We start from the raw sequence: 20,813 nt of genomic DNA, 5'->3' as shown, positions 1-20,813 counted from the left end.
GGTGAAAGTGAAAATCATCAATATCAAATTTGACCTCCATTTTGTCATCAGTATCAACATTTTGAAATAATAATATTTGAAAAGCTTAGATTGAATGGTTCATGAGTAAATGCAACAACGTGAATGGAAACGCCATTTTACAATCTTTCAAGAACCATAACTCCTGAACAGTAAAAGTCAAAATCGACATTATGGAACTTGACCTCCATTTTGTCATCAGTAACAACATATTAAAATTTCAAAAGCTTTGGTTGAATGGTTCATGAGAAAATGCACGGACACGACGGGAAACACCATTTTTCAATCTTTCAAGAACCATAACTCCTGAACGGTAAAAGTCAAAATCGTCATTATTGAACTTGACCTCCATTTTGTCATCAGTAACAGCATATTAAAATTTCGGAAGCTTTGGTAGAACAGTTCATGCATAAATGCACGGACACGACTGGAAACTCCATTTTTCAATCTTTCAAGAACCATAACTCCTGAACGGTAAAAGTCAAAATCGTCATTATTGAACTTGACCTCCATTCTGTTATTAGTAACAACATATTAAAATTTGGGAAGCTTTAGTAGAACAGTTCATGAGTAAATGCACGGACACAACTGAAAACTCCATTTTTTTAATCTTTCAAGAACCATAACTCCTGAACGGTAAAAGTCAAAATCGCCATTATTTAACTTGACCTCCATATAGTTGTCAGTAATAACATATTAAAATTTTAAAAGCTTTGGTAGACCGGTTCATGAGTTAATGCACGGACAACATTTGATTGCCGCCTTTCAAGAACCATAACTCCTGAACGGTAAAAGTCAAAATCGCCATTATTGAACTTGACCTTCGTATAGTTGTCAGTAATAACATATTAAAATTTTAAAAGCTTTGGTTGAACGGTTCATGAGTTAATGCACGGACAACATTTGATTGCCGCCCGCCCACCCGCCCGCCCGCCCGCCGTACATCCCCAAATCAATAACCGACATTTTTGTCACAAAAATCCGGTTAAAAATGAATGAAGTTACATAAATCAGTGTTCACATAGTATTCTCTGAACAAAGCATGTATTGAGGATTCATTACGATTTTCAATTTGCAAGTTACCATTTTTCCTTGATTTCATGGGTACACCATATTTTTAACAAAATAAAAATAGTTCAAAGCTCTATTACGAAAACTTATGCAAAACCGAGAAATTATATATCCATGAAGATACAATTTTACCTCATCCACAAAAATTAATGGATTTACAGCAGTTTAATTAAAGTAAATTCTTATGGTTACCTTTGGATAGCTGTAACAGATCAATGTTATCCAAGCCAATGTATGATATATTATTGTTGACACATGCATGGAGAACCAAATGAAAAATCTCATAGGTTGGTTCAAAATACTCCTCAACTTGCCTCCAGTGTACTGATCTGAAAGTAGGCAAAAAATAATAATGAATAATATGAGATTTTGATACCTGTCAATGTGACATCAAACCAACAAACAAATAAAATAATGTAAAGTAATTTAGAAAAATTTCTTGGCATCTATATTAGTTTCAAAATAATAGACAACAAGAGGCTGTCAGAGTGTCAGCAAACTGAATTTTTCTGCAAAGCAATAACTGATTTTTCCTTTGACAATCTAAAAAAAATATATAAAATTTGAAATTTAAGGGCTATAACTCCTATAAGGAGTCCTCTGACAGTTTTGACTTAAATAGATAGCATGTAGGTCTCAATATTGTCATCATTTTTGGGCTCTTTCAGATTTTCTCTATTCATTGTAGATTTCAGGCTCAATGACTTTTATTGTTCTTGCCAAAAAATGGGCAATAACTCCATAAAAGAGTTGATCATTTTGGCCATAGTTGACTCAATTATAATAGATCTTATTTTACTGATCATATTGCTATTTTAAAACAGTATATATAAATATATCTATGTTCTAGATTCTTCAAAGAGAAGAAAATGGCTAAGAATCATCATTCAAGGGCAATAACTACTATAATTAGTAGCTTGATGGTTTGGAAATGTTGACTTATTTGTATATCACATATTTGTAGATCCTATTTTTGTTGATCATTTTTGCTGCATATAGTTTCTTGCTATAAACTCTAGTTTCTGAATAAATACAAAATTACTGACAATTGTCTTTCAAGGGCAATATAAATGACAATAACACTTGTATGCTGCAACCATGAAATAACATATACAAGGAGTTGTTGCCCTTTGGTGACTAGTTGTTCTATTTTTTTTTTGCATTTGAGCCAAACACTATAGGAAAAGATCTCATGGAGTATATAGCCATTTCATAGAACCCTGTAAATACATTGCAACCTCTCATACACATGGAGTATATAGCCATTCCTTAGGATCTGCCACCTCTCATACACATGGAGTATACAGCCATTCCATAGGATCTGCCACCTCTCATACACATGGAGTATACAGCCAATCCATAGAATCTGCAACCTCTCATACACATGGAGTATATAGCCATTTCATAGAATCTGCCACCTCTCATACACATGGAGTATACAGCCAATCCATAGGATCTGCAACCTCTCATACACATGGAGTATATAGCCATTCCATAGAATATGCAACCTCTCATACACATGGAGTATACAGCCATTCCATAGGATCTGCAACCTCTCACACACATGGAGTATATAGCCATTCCATAGGATCTGCCACCTCTCATACACATAGAGTATAAAGCCATTCCATAGGATCTGCCACCTCTCATACACATGGAGTATATAGCCATTCCATAGGATCTGTAACCTCTCATACCCATGGAGTATATAGCCAATCCATAGAATCCTGTAAATACATTGCAACGTCTCATACACATGGAGTGTATAGCCATTCTGTAAAATCCATTAATATCAATAATTTTCAATAAAAATGTAATGGTTCATTTTCCAAGAACACTATATGTCATTCAAAAATAAAACCATACAGACCATAAAAGCAATTATATTATTGTTCTCCACTCCTAGAGAACACTCTCTCTAAACAGGACAGATTTATTGCAGTTAGCTGTCAACAATTAATGTACAGTGGAAATTTAGTCTCTTTTAAAATAGAATCAATTTCCATAAGTGATTAAATTTCAAAATGACAATTATGGTTTTATTTCAGTTTTATTTCTATTTTGAATGTCTTTTTAGGAGTTAAGTAGTTAAGCAATTAAAAGTAATATAAAGAAATTTAAAGTAAATAAATGCAGAATTCTAGATGTTGATTTTATTTTCTGTTTTTGATTTTTTATTCTGTTCATTTTTCTGTGAATCTATGCATTCACATTAAATGCTGAATTTTAACCTTTTTCTGTGTTTATATGGAATTATAAATTTCACTCTCAACAGGTTATGATAATCCAGAAAATAATGAAAGACAGGGTGCTTCAAAGAAATTAAACTTCTTGCCTGGTATCAATGGTATGCTACACTCTTCAACTTATTTATTGCCAATTTAGCCAACTTCACTTTTAAAGCTATAATAAATCACATTGAACTTGTTGCATATATTTTTTTAATTAAAATTTGAATTAAAATTTTGCTATCTTCAGCCTTATCTTTATAAAAAAAAAAGAAGATGTGGTATGATTGCCAATGAGACAACTCTCCACAAGAGACCAAAATGACAGAAATTAACAACTATAGGTCACCATATGGCCTTTAACTTTACTTAAATTAACAACTATAGGTCACCATACGGCCTTGAACTTTACTTGAATAAAATCATATAACTTCAAGTTTTAGACTATCATTACATCAGCGGCGGATCCAGGGGTTGGAATATCCCCACTTTTTTTTTCTTTTTTTTTCAGACAATCAATGCATTTGAATGGGAACATATGATTGGAACAACCACCACCCCCTTTTATCATGAGTTACCCAGGAACCCCCTCTTTTGAAAATGGCTGGAAAAATTGATTCCTAATAGGATCAAATGGGAAGAGTAGAACTTTATAAGCATAGTAATCCCATCAGAGAGTAAGTGTCAACTAAGAGTGATTGTCTTGAAGATCAAAATAACAAGAGTGAAATGTAGTTGTATAATTAGTATATAAAAGTAGAGTGAAATGTAGTTGTATAATTAGTATATAAAAGTAATGTAGTTGTATAATTAGTATATAAAAGTAATCAATGAACTACATCCTTTTTTTTTAAAACCAGTGACATATAATGAATTTTTAACACCAGTGACATATAATGGATTTTTTTAACACCAGTGACATATAATGGATTTTTTTAACACCAGTGACATATAATGGATTTTTTTAACACCAGTGACATATAATGGATTTTTTTAACACCAGTGACATATAATGGATTTTTTTTAACACCAGTGACATATAATGGATTTTTTTTATCCACAAACATGAAATTTTACACCATGAAATAAAACACACTAAGCAGTAACAGTTTTCAACAAGACATCCCTAATTTGGAGTCTCACACACTATTCAGACTCTACAAATGCAATTAGTCTATAATATACTCTTAATTCTAAACAACCAGCATTAGGAAGCAATACACATTGAAGAGTATGGTTTTCCAGTTTTGGCTTAGAGGGATTTTTCAAATACTAAAGTTATGATGCAATAAAATTCATTTTGAGAAGGTGCTGATGACTTAATTCAGCAGTGGATTTATAGGAACATAAAGATTATCTTTACACCTTTTATAGGTTTGTTTGACAGTCCATATTTTCATATTTTTCATATTCATACCAGCCACTGGTTCTGAAATTATTTTAATGTTTTGTTACAAACAATTTTTTTAACACAAACTTTTATTGCAATTTTACAAAAAAAATTGAGAAGAAAGACGCCTGAATTCACTCACTCCCTGAAGCACTCCTTTTGACAATATTTCATAGCAAATAAGTACAGATTGTTGCCAGGGATACGCCAAAAAGACGTTATATTTAACCCTTGTCACTACTGGACATCATATTTTGAATTTTCCCTTTAGATTAATCATAGTCTTATAAATATATTCCATCCATTCGATGTTATTTGAAGCTTCTGGTACGGAAAGATCTTGGGAAGTTATGGGAAAATAATCAAGCATTACAATTAAGTATTATTTGTTGGAGATAATTCTGGTGTCAATTTGTATGACATTCATCTTGTTCGACTCTGATAATAGGAGACAATCCAATTGATCTTACAACTTATTAACAAATAATACAGTCAGAGGCACTTAACCACAAAAAGGAATTGCAACTACAAGGTTTAAATTGATGTTTAAAACTCATCAACTTTAATGGAGTTCTCCATCCATAAACATTTCATAAATCATTACTTGAACTTTCACAGGTTTCTCATTTACACTTATTTACCCACAAGAATTTGAGACAACTTCATATTAAATCTACAAGAGTCCTCAAAACAAGTAATAAAATTATTATTCAATCTAATACTGGGAAAAAACAATAACATAACATTGAGAATGGAAATGTTTGCTTTGAAACAGTTATGTTAAAACTGGTAAAATTGTAAATTAATTCAAGTTATATTTCAAGTACAAATTAAAGACATAAATTTTTGTCAAATTGAAAATATTTTGAAAATTACAAGTAAATTTTGTTTCACCATAACCAACAAAAAACACATCTTGACTATTGCTTATTAATAGCTCTAAGATTATATGGTAATTAGTTATGTGCACAACAAGAACTTTGATGATGGAGCCCTTGGTCTATTCATTTAAAATATACATTTATAAAGAAATCCTACATCAAAACTTTTTGTTTTACATCAACATAAAATAAAATTTTCATTACAAATTAAACACTAACAATTTTTAAAAAGAATGTGTCAGGGGTCAAAAACTTTTTGTTCTTTTATCTAACTGATTTTCAATAAGTTAAATGTTCCGTGGCCTATGCTAAGAGTGTAATGCTGTACTCTTCAATGAAATGTTCAAAATTGCTTTAATAATATAAGGCATGAGAATTGCTCATAAGAGCTGATATTGCTGAATATATTTTCTACAAAATTAGTCATTTCAAAGACATTATATCTGTTTTTCCTGTAAATGTTAGTGAGGCATTATTGAAAATGTTTCCGAACTTGGTACGTAATTATAAAAACATGTGACTACTTATTACCAAGAAAATGACCTTTTGCTTGTTGATCACCGTTGATTCTAGGAAATTACCTTTTCCTACTTGAACACAGATGATTCCAATCACCCATATTGTCATCTTTCAACAGAAATCATACAATTAGACTTTCATTTCTTATTTGAATTGTTGATGGAAATTTAACTGTAACAGTCTTCAAATTGTGATCACCTTTGGCAGATTTGTGGGAAGAATCTAGTATTGATCAGCCTTTGAATGAGGATTTTGTGCAATCACCCAAAATTAATTATGCCATTAGCATGTTATACTTGGAGCTATTAAATTCTGAATTGCACCTGAATGACTTCCTTTAAATAAGGAGGGATAAATCAACAATCCTCAACACTGTTAAGTGGATTAAAAAATATAGGAATAAAAAATTGCTATGTACAAAATGATATGAACTAAAAAGTCATGGTTTACAAAATATATGGACTCAAAAGTTACAAATATCCTATCTAATGACATGCATACATGATCTGTGGGTGTTTTTTTGCACCAACTCTTCAACAAAATTATCATTTAAATTCATCCTAACCTATCGAAAATGTATTGCAAATAGTTTAAGTATGTCACAAGTTCAGTTTGCTCTGTTCTTTTACGTCAATATAAGTTTATTTACAGGAACAGCCAATATTTGCCTTCCCCTAGACCACATTGGTCCGAAAGAATAGCTGTATTTGCCCTGTAAGAATAGAAACTAGAGGCTCTTAAGAGCCTGTGTCGCTCACCTGGGTCTATGTGTATATTAAACAAAGGACACAGATGGATTCATGACAAAATTGTGTTTTGGTGATGGTGATGTGTTTGTAGATCTTACTTTACTGATCATTCTTGCTTCTTACAATTATCTCAATTTATAATGAACTTGGCCCATTAGTTACAGAGGAAAATATTTTATTAAAATTTACAAAAATTTACAATTTTTACAAAATTATTAAAAAATTGACTATAAAGAGCATTAACTCCTTAAGGGGTCAACTGACCTTTTTGGTCATGTTGACTTATTTGTGGATCTTACTTTGCTGAACATTATTGCTGTTTAAAGTTTCTCTTATAATAATATTCAAGATAATAACCAAAAACAGCAAAATTTCCTTAAAAATTTCCAATTCAGGGGCAGCAACCCAACAACCAGTTGTCGGATTCATCTGAAAATTTCAGGGCAGATAGATCTTGACTTGCAAAACAATTTAACCCCCATGTCTGAATAGCTCTTTATGCTTTTGTTTCAGAGTTATAAACCAAATCTACATTTTACCCCTATGTTCTATTTTTAGCCATGGTGGCCATCTTGGTTGGTTGGCAGGGTCAGCGCACAAATTTTTTAAACTAGATACCTCAATGATGATTATGGCTAAGTATGGTTAAGTTTTAGAAAAAAAGTTTTTGTAAAAGATTAGAAAAAATTACGAAAATTGGTAAAAAATGACTATAAAGGGCAATAACTCCTTAATGGGTCAACTGACCATTTTAGTCATATTGACTTATTTGTAGATCTTACTTTGCTGAACATTACTGCTGTTTACAGTTTATCTCTATTTATATAATAATATTCAAGATAACAGCCAAAAAAACGGTATAATTTCCTTAAAATTGCCAATTCTGGGGAAGCAACCCAACAACCGGTTGTCCGATTCGTCTGAAAATTTCAGGACAGATAGATATTTACCTAATAAACAATTTAACCCCCATGTCAGATTTGCTCTTAATGCTTGGTTTCAGAGTTATAAGCCAAAATCTACATTTTACCACTATGTTCTATTTTTAGCCATGGTGGCCATCTTGGTTGGTTGGCCAGGTCACGCCACACATTTTTAAAACTATATACCCCAATGATGATTGTGGCCAAGTTTGGTTTAATTTGGCCCAGTAGTTTCAGAGGAGAAGATTTTTGTAAAAGCTAACGACGGACAATGATGGATGCGGACGCAAAGTGATGAGAAAAGCTCACTTGGCCCTTCAAGCCAGGTGTAATAATTCATGGGGGATAGAATATATACTGATTTACATCAGATTTGTCCTTTATGCCATATTTTACCCCTTGCTATTGCTCACAGTAAACTATTTAGCATAACGGGCAAAATCAGTATACTTGGGAAAGAATTTTTTTAAATAAAAAGAGAATTTTTGCAACATGCCCAGAATGTTGCTGAGAAAAACACCCGATCAACCTTTATGTCAAGTTATGTCATACCACTACCACATTGTTGCCTACTTTGTGGACAGACAGACAGACAGACAAACTGACAGAATACAATACCAGTATGTGTCCACTGTCTAAGATTGGTGTAAACAAGCTACAACGATGGAAGTTTTACAGCTAATCATTTTTGGGCCCTTTACAGTTTACTGTTCGGTGTGTGCCAAGGCTCCGTGTTGAAGACTGTACTTTGAACTATAATGATTTTTCTTTTACAAATTGTGACTTGGATGGAGAGTTGTCTTTTTGTTATATTTTAACATGATACAATGTACCTCAATGTTTAAGGAGTAGCTATTTATATCTTAAAAACGACAGTCTATATATCCAGAGGTTGTAGTTGTACTATACTCCAACACTGTATCGTTTAGTCATTTACATACAGTGTTATCCTTACAGTGACTTGAGTGTTAGTGTTGCTATCCGACTATTGCAACTCATTCAAAATTCTGACCAAGTTGCAATTTGTTTTATAAAACCAAACTGGTCAACTGGTCACAATTTTGAACAAACTGTTCAGTCAAAATGTGAAAGTGCAAGGTGATTAAACAAAATATACTTACAATCCTATAACACTTTAACTGTAGTTTAGTCAACATTAGTTTATCAGTTTGTATAGTTATATTAGTCATTTCCATGCTGAAGGGGAACTGTTTATTTTGAATTGCTATAAAATTGTCCAAACTAAGCTTTCATATAGTTTCTTTCTAAAAGTATTCTATATTGATAAGAATCAGATATCATTTTAAATAAAACATCATATATTCAGTAAAATATGTGTGAAATAACAATATGCTATTGATAAGTTTCCATGGGGAGATAACCTAAAATATTATTCTTTTGAATAAAGACTTTTTGAAATAAAAAATGATTACCTCCCCCATGGAAACTTCCTACAAACATATATTGCAATTTTACACATATTTTACAAAATTTTGAGTAAGTTGCAATTGGTGGAGAGCAACACTAACAGTCAAGTCACTGTAATATAAAAAAAAGTTCACGCTTTTGCAGTTATGCAGTTAAAGTGTGATAGTATAGGACTCGTACTGTCATACAGTAATTAGTTATCATTTTGATGGCAGGAAAAAATAAAGATTTTAAATCCATAACTATAAATCATCTTCTAAAAGTGTCAATGCATCTGAGATATTGACACTAATCCTGTTTTATCAATACTAACTCTTTTTAGAACAAGAGAAAAGAGAAAATAATTATTTACTAATTATGTAAATTAGATGTAGTTTTCTGGATGATGTCAGCCATTAACATCTTATACAAATTATTGTTTTATGAATGGCTGTTGAAAAACATAAAACACTCAGATATTAAAATGCACCTTAATCAAACTTCTCTCGACCTGATAAACTACAGAAAGACATGTAATGCCAATATAATAAAGGATACTTTTAATGGTCATCAGATCTTTTATACATAGTTTAACAAAGACATAACACAATATTAATGAGATCTTTTTTTTGTAATACAGTTGAATACAGTTTACTCTATATAAGGAATGACTGTAATTTTTCTTGTCTATGAAGAAATAACATAAAAAATGTGGTGCACACTGAATAACCTGCGTAGCGGGTTATTACAAAGTGTGCACCACATTTTTAATACTATTTTAAACAGACAGAAAAAAAAATATAGTCATTCATTATAATCAAATTCTAGACTCCAATTCAAGCCGGAGTATATCATGTAAAAACCTGTAAATATCTTGATGATGTTACGGTCTCATGACAAAATTTTGTCTATGGGCTGATAGACAAAACATGTGTTACAGCCAAAATTAAATTATTTCAAAATATGCATACCTGTAATAGTGTAGGTGTTGACATGTTAAACCCTGTCACTTTCTGTATTACATATTTGTTTTTGGGGGTTTTTTTGTACGTTACTGCAGATTCATTTTTTTTTGTGGGTATCAATTTTGGTGGATTGGTGAAGACTTTTGGTGGATATTTGATTACTTGGTTTTGCCAATCTCTGTATACAAAGCCTATTAAAAATAGGATATTCGTTGAGTATTTGAATTCGTGGTTCACCTGTACCCACGAAACCCACGAAAATTGGTATCCAACAAATAATAATGAATCCACAGTAATAAGGCCACTAGTTTTCTCGTTTGAATTGTTTTACATTTGTCCAACAAGCACTTGTCTACTATCATCATGTTTATAGATTAGTTAAAAACCCAAAACAAATATTAAGTAATGGAAATCTAGGCGATAGCAATGCAGCAGATGACTGTGAAATTGTGTCATTGAGAGATTAGATAACTCCATTTGTCCATGTTTGGTGTGATTGAGGGATTTGATTACACTGCATTCGTCCATTTTTTTATCTGACAGAGATAAGTTTACACCATGTGTCCATGTTTTGTGTGACTGAGAGATGAGAAAAATTTGTAAGGGTTCCACGGAACCCAGTGTCTCGCCTATTTTTGCTGTAAATCACAGGCTCAACAACAATGAGGAAAAAAATCAATAAAAATATTCCTCTTGTTACTATTTTATGATTGTAAGAAAATCTAAGTCCATTTGAAAGTAAATTACAGAAAAAAACAGAGTAATCTTTTTACAAACTTTACTTCTGGATACAATCTTATGATCATAAATAAGGTTATTTCCAAGTTTGGTACAAACCCAGGATAGTTTAAGAAAGTTATTTAAATTTTAAAAACTTTAACCACAGAGTGAATGTAATGGTTCCCTGCAGAAAAAACTAAGTCCATTTATAAGTAAAATACGGAAAAAATTGAATTTTATTTTTACAAAATTTTCTTCTGGATACTATCTTATGATCATAAACAAGCTTCTGTCCAAGTTTGGTACAAACCCAGGATAGTTAAAGAAAGTTATTAAAATTCTAAAAACTTTAACCACAGAGTGAATGTAATGTTTCCCCGCAAAAAAACCTAAGTCCATTTATAAGTAAAATACGGAAAAAATGGAATTTTATTTTTACAAAATTTACTTCTGGATATTATCTTATGATCATAAACAAGCTTCTGTCCAAGTTTGGTACAAACCCAGGATAGTTTGAGAAAGTTATTAAAATTCTAAAAACTTTAACCACAGAGTGAATGTTTTGTTTCCCCGCAGAAAAAACTAAGTCCATTTATAGTAAAATACGGAAAAAATGGAATTTTATTTTTACAAAATTTACTTCTGGATACTATCTTATGATCATAAACAAGCTTCTGTCAAAGTTTGGTAGAAATCCAGTATAGTTTAAGAAAGTTATTAAAATTTCAAAAACTTTAACCACAGAGTGAATATTTGTTGACGCCGCCGACGACGGAATGTAGGATCGCTTAGTCTCGCTTTTTCGACTAAAGTCGAAGGCTCGACAATAAACCATGTGTCAATGTTTGGTGTGACTGGGAGAATAGTTTTACACCATTTGTCCATGTTCGGTGTGACTGAGAGATTTGATTACACCATTTATCCCTGTTTGATGTGACTGAGGGATTAGATTACACCATTTATCCCTGTTTGATGTGACTGAGGGATTAGATTACACCATTTATCCCTGTTTGATGTGACTGAGGGATTAGATTACACCATTTATCCCTGTTTGATGTGGCTGAGGGATTAGATTACACCATTTATCACTGTTTGATGTGACTGAGGGATTAGATTACATCATTTGTCCCTGTTTGGTGTGATTGAGGGATTAGATTTCACCATTTGTCCCCGATTTGATGTGATTGAAAGATTAGATTACACCATGTGTCCCTGACTGGATGTGACTGAAAGATTAGATTACACAATTTGTCCCTGTTTGGTGTTACTTGAGAAATTAAATTACACACCATTTGTCCTTGTTATTGACAATGGTTGCAATTCTGCCCTAGTATCTTGAGAACTTTCATTAAGACAGGGATACATATGACACATTTCTTTGACAAAAGACCTAGGACTATGTGTATAGTCTACTTCTAATCATCATCTGATAATATACATGTCAAAAGAAGACAATTACTGAATTAGAGAAACAAAGCACCCCTGATATCTCAGACTAAAAGAAGTCTTACTGGAGTCAATAAAATAATATAGTTTGATGCCTTTTGGTTAGTAATGCTAATAATATCTGCTCTGTCAGTTCGTTTATTAGTTAGGGAAGCCTCACATATGACAATGCTGGCAAAGACATGCCAATCAAAAAAGATTTGCATTTCAAAAGATGTCATTTAGTTTCACAAAAGGTTAGTAATCTTTAGAAAAAACTTCATCTAAGCTTTTATAAAAAAAAATGCAATATCTTGATTTCTGATAGGTTTTGTTTAAATTATATAAATGTAATGCTATATAAGCCATGGGCCGGGTCATAAATACAGTTTTATGTAAGAAAAAGTTATAATTATCTCAGATAACAAAAGACAACTCATTTTAGCTTAGGTTATTGCTGTTCAAAATACCATTGGCAATTTATCATATCCGGTCAAAAGACATGGTCTAGACCAAAATTAAGAAAATAATCCCACTTACATTTGCAGTTGAGAAAAAAAAGAAATACAGAATCCTTTAAACGATTGTCTTCAATCCTCTTGAAATATAGACGTCTAGATGTTAAAAAATGTTCAATAAAGCTTTCAAAAAAGTCCAACAGTAATTCTACAATCACTTAAACCTAAAGCCAGAATGTTTCACTGATTTAACCAACTATACCTCCATATAAAATATATATCATGTTCTGTAATTCTTCATCATATTAAGGTTACAAGACATGTTTTTAAAAGTAATGTGCACTCAGTATTAAAACAATAAAAGACGGAATAATAGATCTTGACAATTGAATTAATTAAACAAGGAAGTCCATAACATACTCAAATTCACATCTCAATATCGTTGAAAACCTTAAAATTAAAATCCTAATTATTGGATTATTTGAATAATGATTGGAATATACTTGATGTGATACATTCTATTGCAAATTCAAATTTGATGTCAAAACCTTAAAGGATGCAAATATTTCACAATGTGACAATTTAACCTTTGACCTTAACCTCAATTTCTAAATTAAGGAACCTTTGTGAGCCCTTATATAGTCCCACTGCTCCACAATGTCACTGCACAATCAAAATCTCAACAGATTCCAAAGTTCAAACACTCACACTCCTACAAAAATTACTACATATACAGAGTTCGCGAAAACTTTGTTAGACCCGTCGGTCCCATAAGCAAGATTATTTGTCAGTCCTACAAAATTTTAGCCAGTCCTAAAAAAATCTGTCAATTTGATTCTAAAATAAAAATAATAACATATTTTATCCAAAATTAACTCAGGGCTGTAACTACATTAAGGCAAATGAGGCAAATGCCTCATGTTTTAAATTTCAAAAAAAAAAAAAAAAAAAAAACTAAAACAAAAGATTGTCTTCATATGATTGTCTTCATATCAAATTGTTTTCACTGAAAGTGTCTTGCAAGAAGCAAGTTCTTTTCACTCTCTGATGTCGCCCCTGCATATTTTTCGTAATCTTGTTTCTATTTTAATTTTGGTTTTCAGAGTTGATGGTCTATTGTTTGTACTTCTGTGTTCCGGGTTTGTCTTTTTTTCATTTTTTGTCCTTCTTAACGACTAGTCTGAGTGTTTATTTTCATTTGTAAAAGTGTTACACTGTGTAATGTTGCATGTCCACCAATGTCCAGGCATTATGCGAGAAAATATTTTAAGAATATACGATGCTACTGAACACAGAAACAAAAAGTGGTCGTTTCTGCATGGAGAATTGAACTTGATATCAAAGAATACGAAACTTTCTTTCTTGTATATAAAACCATACCCATTTTTTCTAAGTATGGATCGAAAATTAGGTATTTTCTGTAGGTGAGATATGCACAGAAGTGATAGATATGTATTATAAATATAGAAAATTGAATATCTTAATCAACAACAAAATTAAAATCATATATCCAAGCGCCTGTGGATAAAACTAGATAGCTGACATGGTTTAAATTAATGTAAGACCACCAATTTCCCGGTATCAAATCATTTGTTGAAAAAAACATCAATGTATTGCCATATGACCTTTTACATTCAAGGGTTAAATTTGCATTAAGTCGTGTTCAAACCCTTCAACAGAAAATAAAGGAATATGAAGTGCACGGGAGCTAATCGCACACAATGTCAATGTATAGAAAAAAATACAAATGATCAATGGTCAAAGTTTTTATTCCTGTTCTTCATCTTGATAATTGCTGGAGGGTCTTTAATAATGAACGAATCATAAATACCGTAAAACAAGGTCAATATGGTCCCTAGTGTCGACTTGAGCAGTACTAGTATTTAACGTATATTACTGCACTAATGACTGTCACTATATTTAAATCTAGTCATAAAAAATCTCAAGTCAGCACAATACAAGACAAGAACAGACAGACAGATCCGGTATTAATGATTATGAGAAATACGATTTTTGCTTTATCCTACATATCGGTCTTTTAATGTTTTGAATTTCCCTAAAACTTTTAAGTCTTAAATAACAATGAATCTATGTTTTTGCTTTGAGACCAGAATATTGTAGAAAAAATATCTAAAAATGATTTGCGTTTCTATGTAAGAAAGAGTCTGGGAAACGCTCAGAATGCACGATTTTGCGTTATTTTTCTCAGAGCTTCTGGGGCCCCCTCGCCAAATTTTTTTCGCCTCGCTACGATCGGTGAATATATTTTGCCTCAGTATTAAAAGGGGCTAGTTACGGCCCTGTAATTATATTATTGTTAGTTTTATTTTTCACAGCCACGGACAAATTAATAATGAAGGACCAGTTCTGATCTTCTGATTGTTCTTAATTAAATTTAAAGTCATTTTCTCTATCCATTTCATCATCTGAATCATTTTCTCAGTATTTGTTATCTCCATCTAAGATTGTTTGCCATGAACAAATTTAGCAGGCCACGTGTAGATCGGCACTTTGGTTTCCATAGGTTTCAGTTTGTTTATAACAGGAAACCAGTACTGGAAATTAGCAGCAGGTACATCTGAAGACCAATGTAAACACATATTGGAATTAGTTGCGGTACAACTAATTACCGATAAAAAAGGCAGGGGCTGTTTTTACATCGGTCATCCGAGCGGGACCGGCACTAGCTTTCAATATACCGGTCCGAGCCTCATTTTGACCGATAGGACCGACCATTTTTGAGAACTCTGCATATATACACAGTTTCATTCAATTCTGTTGTGTGGTTTTAGAGGATTCGAGATGACAACTATTGCAATAGTCGATTATGGCTAAAACTCTTTTAAGTTCAAAGAGCAAAAAACTTGTAAAAAAAGTTGAACCAAAATTTCCTGTTGATATGCACACGAGAGAAAGATTTCAGAGTTTTGATATATCACACTTACATGTTTATGTACGAAATAATTTCCTGATACTGTCTTGTACTGGGATAGTAGAGACCAATACTTAAGTTACCATTCCTGCCCCCTACTTCTAGTTCTACTTTATAGGAGGAATTCCTCGCATTACTGGCATTGTATGAGGATGATGTTAATCTGTCACAAAAACCTCCATTTCTTCCCTTCAGCAGTTTGAATTTATCTGGAAAATATAGATAATAATTAGACATAAGAATGATAAAAAGAGTCCTATGATATTTACTGTTAGTCCAGAAATGAAAATCTGGATGGCAGACATGAAAGTTTGAAAGCAGGTATGTATCCATCAAGTCTGATGTCATTGAAACACCTGTTTTAATATAAACAAGACAATTCTCCACCATAAACCAAATGACATATAATTTATTAACGAATATAAGTTTTGTATGGCCTTCAACACAATGAATAAAACCCCAAACCCATTCCAGTTATGTCAGAGTTTGTTTTGTACAAGCCTTATTTTTCTTGTTAGTGCTTTATTTACATTTGCATTGTCCATTTTTTTGTCTTGTATACATATTGCTTTATTTTTTTATAGTTCAAGTTTTGTAAAAATCTGGCAAGAATTGACTACCTGTGAGAGCACCAACAAGACAGTACAGACAGACGGACGCACATACAGATGGATGCCTGTTATTTCCATCTCCCCCGCAACACATTATGCAGGGACAAAAAATATATTAGTGCTTATCCAACAATCTGTGATTCTATAGCAATATATGAATGAATTGTGTCTTTTGAAATACCTATACTGTTATAGTAAATTCAATCTGGATTCTTGCTATGGCCTATTGTATTACTCATTCAAGCCAATAAAGTCTGTTTATAGTCACATCATCAATCGACCAATCAAATCTGGACATTTGTTAATTAATAATTTCAAGATCCTGTGTATATGTATGGTGTGAAACTTTAGCTTCCCATCATCATCGTGATGCAATTAACCAGATCTTCATATCAAAGACATTTCCAAACATGTCATTTTATCCATGACCTACATTTGTTTTAAGAAAGTTACAATTCTTTTACTCTCAACTTTATATATATAATAAGGGTTCCATGTACTGAATGCCCTGAACTACAGTATTTGACAGCAGTACAAAGAGACAGCTTGTACAAGAATTATTTAATGAATATCAATGAATTCATTTTTTCATCAACGTCATGTTAACTATGGTTCTGTCTGGGAACTCTCATTGACAAAATGTCATATTTTAATTGTATTTGTATGGAACTGGCTTCATCAGTAAGTCTTGATGAATCAAAAGAAATATCAAAATCTCTTAACTTGACTGGAAATGAGATATGTAATATGCACAAATATATCTGAACAGAAGACTAGATTGTATTATACAGAACTGAAATTTTTTGTAGCTTAAAAAACATTTATTTCTTCATAAGTAATACAATTCTTTAAAGGAAAATGGCCATTGTTATACTATAGTTCGTTTCTGTGTGTGTTACATTTCGGTGTTGTGTCGTAGTTCTCTTATATTTGATACGTTTCCCTCAGTTTTAGTTTGTAACTAAAGGAAAATGGCCATTGTTACATTATAGTTCGTTTCTGTGTGTGTTACATTTCGGTGTTGTGTCGTAGTTCTCTTATATTTGATACGTTTCCCTCAGTTTTAGTTTGTAACTAAAGGAAAATGGCCATTGTTACATTATAGTTCGTTTCTGTGTGTGTTACATTTCGGTGTTGTGTCTCTGATGTGTCGTAGTTCTCTTATATTTGATATGTTTCCCTCAGTTTTAGTTTGTAAACCGGATTTGTTTTTTCTCTTTCAATTTATGAATTTTGAACAGCGGTCTACTTTTTTTTTGCAACATTTCCGCAAAACTTATCCTCTTAACAAAAAGTTGCTTAAATTATATCTGCTTATCCAATTTCAATTACTTTTTTTATTCAATTTTAAAGAGGTAGTGAATATTTTCTAATATCAATATTAAGAGAACTAGATGTGTCGAAACGACACGACCAGCCCGTCTCAAAAAGTTGAAAATCTGCAATTTCAACAACACATATGGACACAAACATGATGGTAGTCTCACATATCAAAAATAGCTCCAAATCTGAAGGCGTATAGAAAAAAGTCTGTATAATGGTTTGTTGTGGAATGACTGAATGACAGAATGACAGAATGACGGAATGAAAAAATGAAGGAATGACAGACAAGAGTAAAACTATATGGCACCAACAAATTTGTTGCAGGGCCATAAAAATAAACTTACAACACCATGGCTAAAACAGAAAGAAAAAAAAAACCAATAGTACACAAAACACAACATTGCAAACTTTTGTTTGTACAAAGGGATGATTTCAACTTCACCATTTGGAACTCTTGGTTTAATAGCTTCCTTGTGAGCAGCAATCCTCTAACAAGGAGATCATGATAGGAAATACAAGCCTGGGGATTATCGTATCAATAGGGAGATATAAACTCTGTATGCAGGCGCTGCTGGAATGATGCTACATAGAAACAGAAAGTTCACAATTGAGAAGCTGAAATCACCTCTATTGTCTTTCTCAACAAACCCTCTAGGTTGCACTTTGTAAATACAGCTGTTTCTCAAAACACGCCTCTTTTGGGGAGTAATTGAATATTCATAGAAAATTCATTTTGTTTACATACTGGTTCCCAGTTGTGCTCTCTGTGTTCCATATCGCAGAGACAGAACTTGGGAATGTTACCAGTAAATAAACACGTGCATATTGTTTACATTGAAATCTGTGGTAACCTTTCATTCGAGGTAGGGGTAGTTAAGAGAATTAGTGTAAGTTTAAACTCTGAGAAGTTCAGGGCATATAAACGTTGAAAATATGCCGCACAGCCCTATATTTTGACCTTTGAAAAAAATTGTGGTGCATATGAACTTTCAATTATAGGATAAGATTTTTTTCAAAACTTCATAGTAAAAGTGGTACAGTTTTAGCCATAAAAGGAGTTCCTATGGGAAATTGCATTGTCAATATTTACAGAAATGCAACCTCTAATGCTAATTTTTTAACATGGATTAATGGGTTACAAAAGATAACACTCTCAAACAGCAGAGCAAATCTTTAAAAACACAACTGAACCTTTGGACTTTAAAATCTACTTTGACCTGGAATATCCTAGAAACCCTAACCTGACAATGATCATGTATGTAAAGTTTAATAATGACCCTTTCCTATTGACCTTTTGACCAGGAAGGCAAAGCCATGTTTCAATCTGACCATGCTGAAAAAGTTTGAATCAAAGTTTAGAAGCTTAACTTTTACTTTTGACCTGTTGTCCAGAAAAAGAAAGCTATTTTTCAATCTGACCATGCTGAAAAAGTTTGAATCAAAGTTTAGAAGCTTAACTTTTACTTTTGACCTGTTGTCCAGAAAAAGAAAGCTATTTTTTAATCTGACCATGCTGAAAAAGTTTGAATCAAAGTTTAGATACTTAACTTTTACTTTTGACCTGTTGTCCAGAAAAAGAAAGCTATGTTTCAGTATAACCATGCTGAAAAAGTTTGAATCAAAGTTTAGAAGCTTAACTTTTACTTTTGACCTGTTGTCCAGAAAAAGAAAGCTATGTTTCAGTATGACCATGCTGAAAAAGTTTGAATCAAAGTTTAGAAGCTTAACTTTTACTTTTGACCTGTTGTCCAGAAAAAGAAAGCTATGTTTCAGTATGACCATGCTGAAAAAGTTTGAATCAAAGTTTAGAAGCTTAACTTTTACTTTTGACCTGTTGTCCAGAAAAAGAAAGCTATGTTTCAGTATGATCATGCTGAAAAAGTTTGAATCAAAGTTTAAAAGCTTAACTTTTACTTTTGACCTGTTGTCCAGAAAAAGAAAGCTATGTTTCAGTATGACCATGCTGAAAAAGTTTGAATCAAAGTTTAGAAGCTTAACTTTTACTTTTGACCTGTTGTCCAGAAAAAGAAAGCTATGTTTCAGTATGACCATGCTGAAAAAGTTTGAATCAAAGTTTAGAAGCTTAACTTTTACTTTTGACCTGTTGTCCAGAAAAAGAAAGCTATGTTTCAGTATGACCATGCTGAAAAAGTTTGAATCAAAGTTTAGAAGCTTAACTTTTACTTTTGACCTGTTGTCCAGAAAAAGAAAGCTATGTTTCAGTATAACCATGCTGAAAAAGTTTGAATCAAAGTTTAGAAGCTTAACTTTTACTTTTGACCTGTTGTCCAGAAATAGAAAGCTATGTTTCAGTATAACCATGCTGAAAAAGTTTGAATCAAAGTTTAGAAGCTTAACTTTTACTTTTGACCTGTTGTCCAGAAATAGAAAGCTATGTTTCAGTATAACCATGCTGAAAAAGTTTGAATCAAAGTTTAGAAGCTTAACTTTTACTTTCGACCTGTTGTCCAGAAAAAGAAAGCTATGTTTCAGTATAACCATGCTGAAAAAGTTTGAATCAAAGTTTAGAAGCTTAACTTTTACTTTTGACCTGTTGTCCAGAAAAAGAAAGCTATGTTTCAGTATGACCATGCTGAAAAAGTTTGAATCAAAGTTTAGAAGCTTAACTTTTACTTTTGACCTGTTGTCCAGAAAAAGAAAGCTATGTTTCAGTATAACCATGCTGAAAAAGTTTGAATCAAAGTTTAGAAGCTTAACTTTTACTTTTGACCTGTTGTCCAGAAATAGAAAGCTATGTTTCAGTATAACCATGCTGAAAAAGTTTGAATCAAAGTTTAGAAGCTTAACTTTTACTTTTGACCTGTTGTCCAGAAATAGAAAGCTATGTTTCAGTATAACCATGCTGAAAAAGTTTGAATCAAAGTTTAGATGCTTAACTTTTACTTTAAAGTTTATATCTCGACTCTCCCTATTAACCTTTTGTCCAGAAATGGCAATCTATGTTTCTGTCTGACCAAGCTGAGATGAATTAAATCAAGGTAGAAATATTCACCCTTCACTTTAGTTGACCTTTTGGTCAGAAAAGGCTAGCTATATGTTTCAGTATGATCATGTTGAAATGGTATAAATCAAGGTTTAAATGTTTACCCTTCATTATTGACCTTTTGACCATAAAAGCTATATTCAAGAATGATCATGCTGAAAATGTTTTTGAATCAAGGTTTAAATGCTA

At 32.2% G+C, this 20,813-nt stretch overlaps 1 protein-coding gene across 4 annotated transcripts in view; it reads right to left on the bottom strand.

The window, feature by feature from the left end:
• LOC139517900 (leukocyte tyrosine kinase receptor-like) overlaps positions 1-20,813 on the bottom strand; it is a 296,261-nt gene that overhangs the window by 198,863 nt on the left and 76,585 nt on the right. For all 4 annotated transcript variants that reach the window (XM_071309393.1, XM_071309392.1, XM_071309394.1 and 1 more), the window contains 2 exons: positions 15,700-15,895; positions 1,282-1,418 (listed from right to left, as the gene is read on the bottom strand). In XM_071309393.1, the coding sequence (XP_071165494.1) occupies positions 1,282-1,418; positions 15,700-15,895 (333 nt within the window). The remainder of the gene's footprint in view (positions 1-1,281; positions 1,419-15,699; positions 15,896-20,813) is intronic.

The sequence above is a fragment of the Mytilus edulis genome, chromosome 3, assembly GCF_963676685.1.
Source record: "Mytilus edulis chromosome 3, xbMytEdul2.2, whole genome shotgun sequence".
In the NCBI taxonomy this organism is placed as follows: Eukaryota; Metazoa; Mollusca; class Bivalvia; order Mytilida; family Mytilidae; genus Mytilus; species Mytilus edulis.
This window is presented reverse-complemented; position numbering and strand designations above follow the sequence as displayed.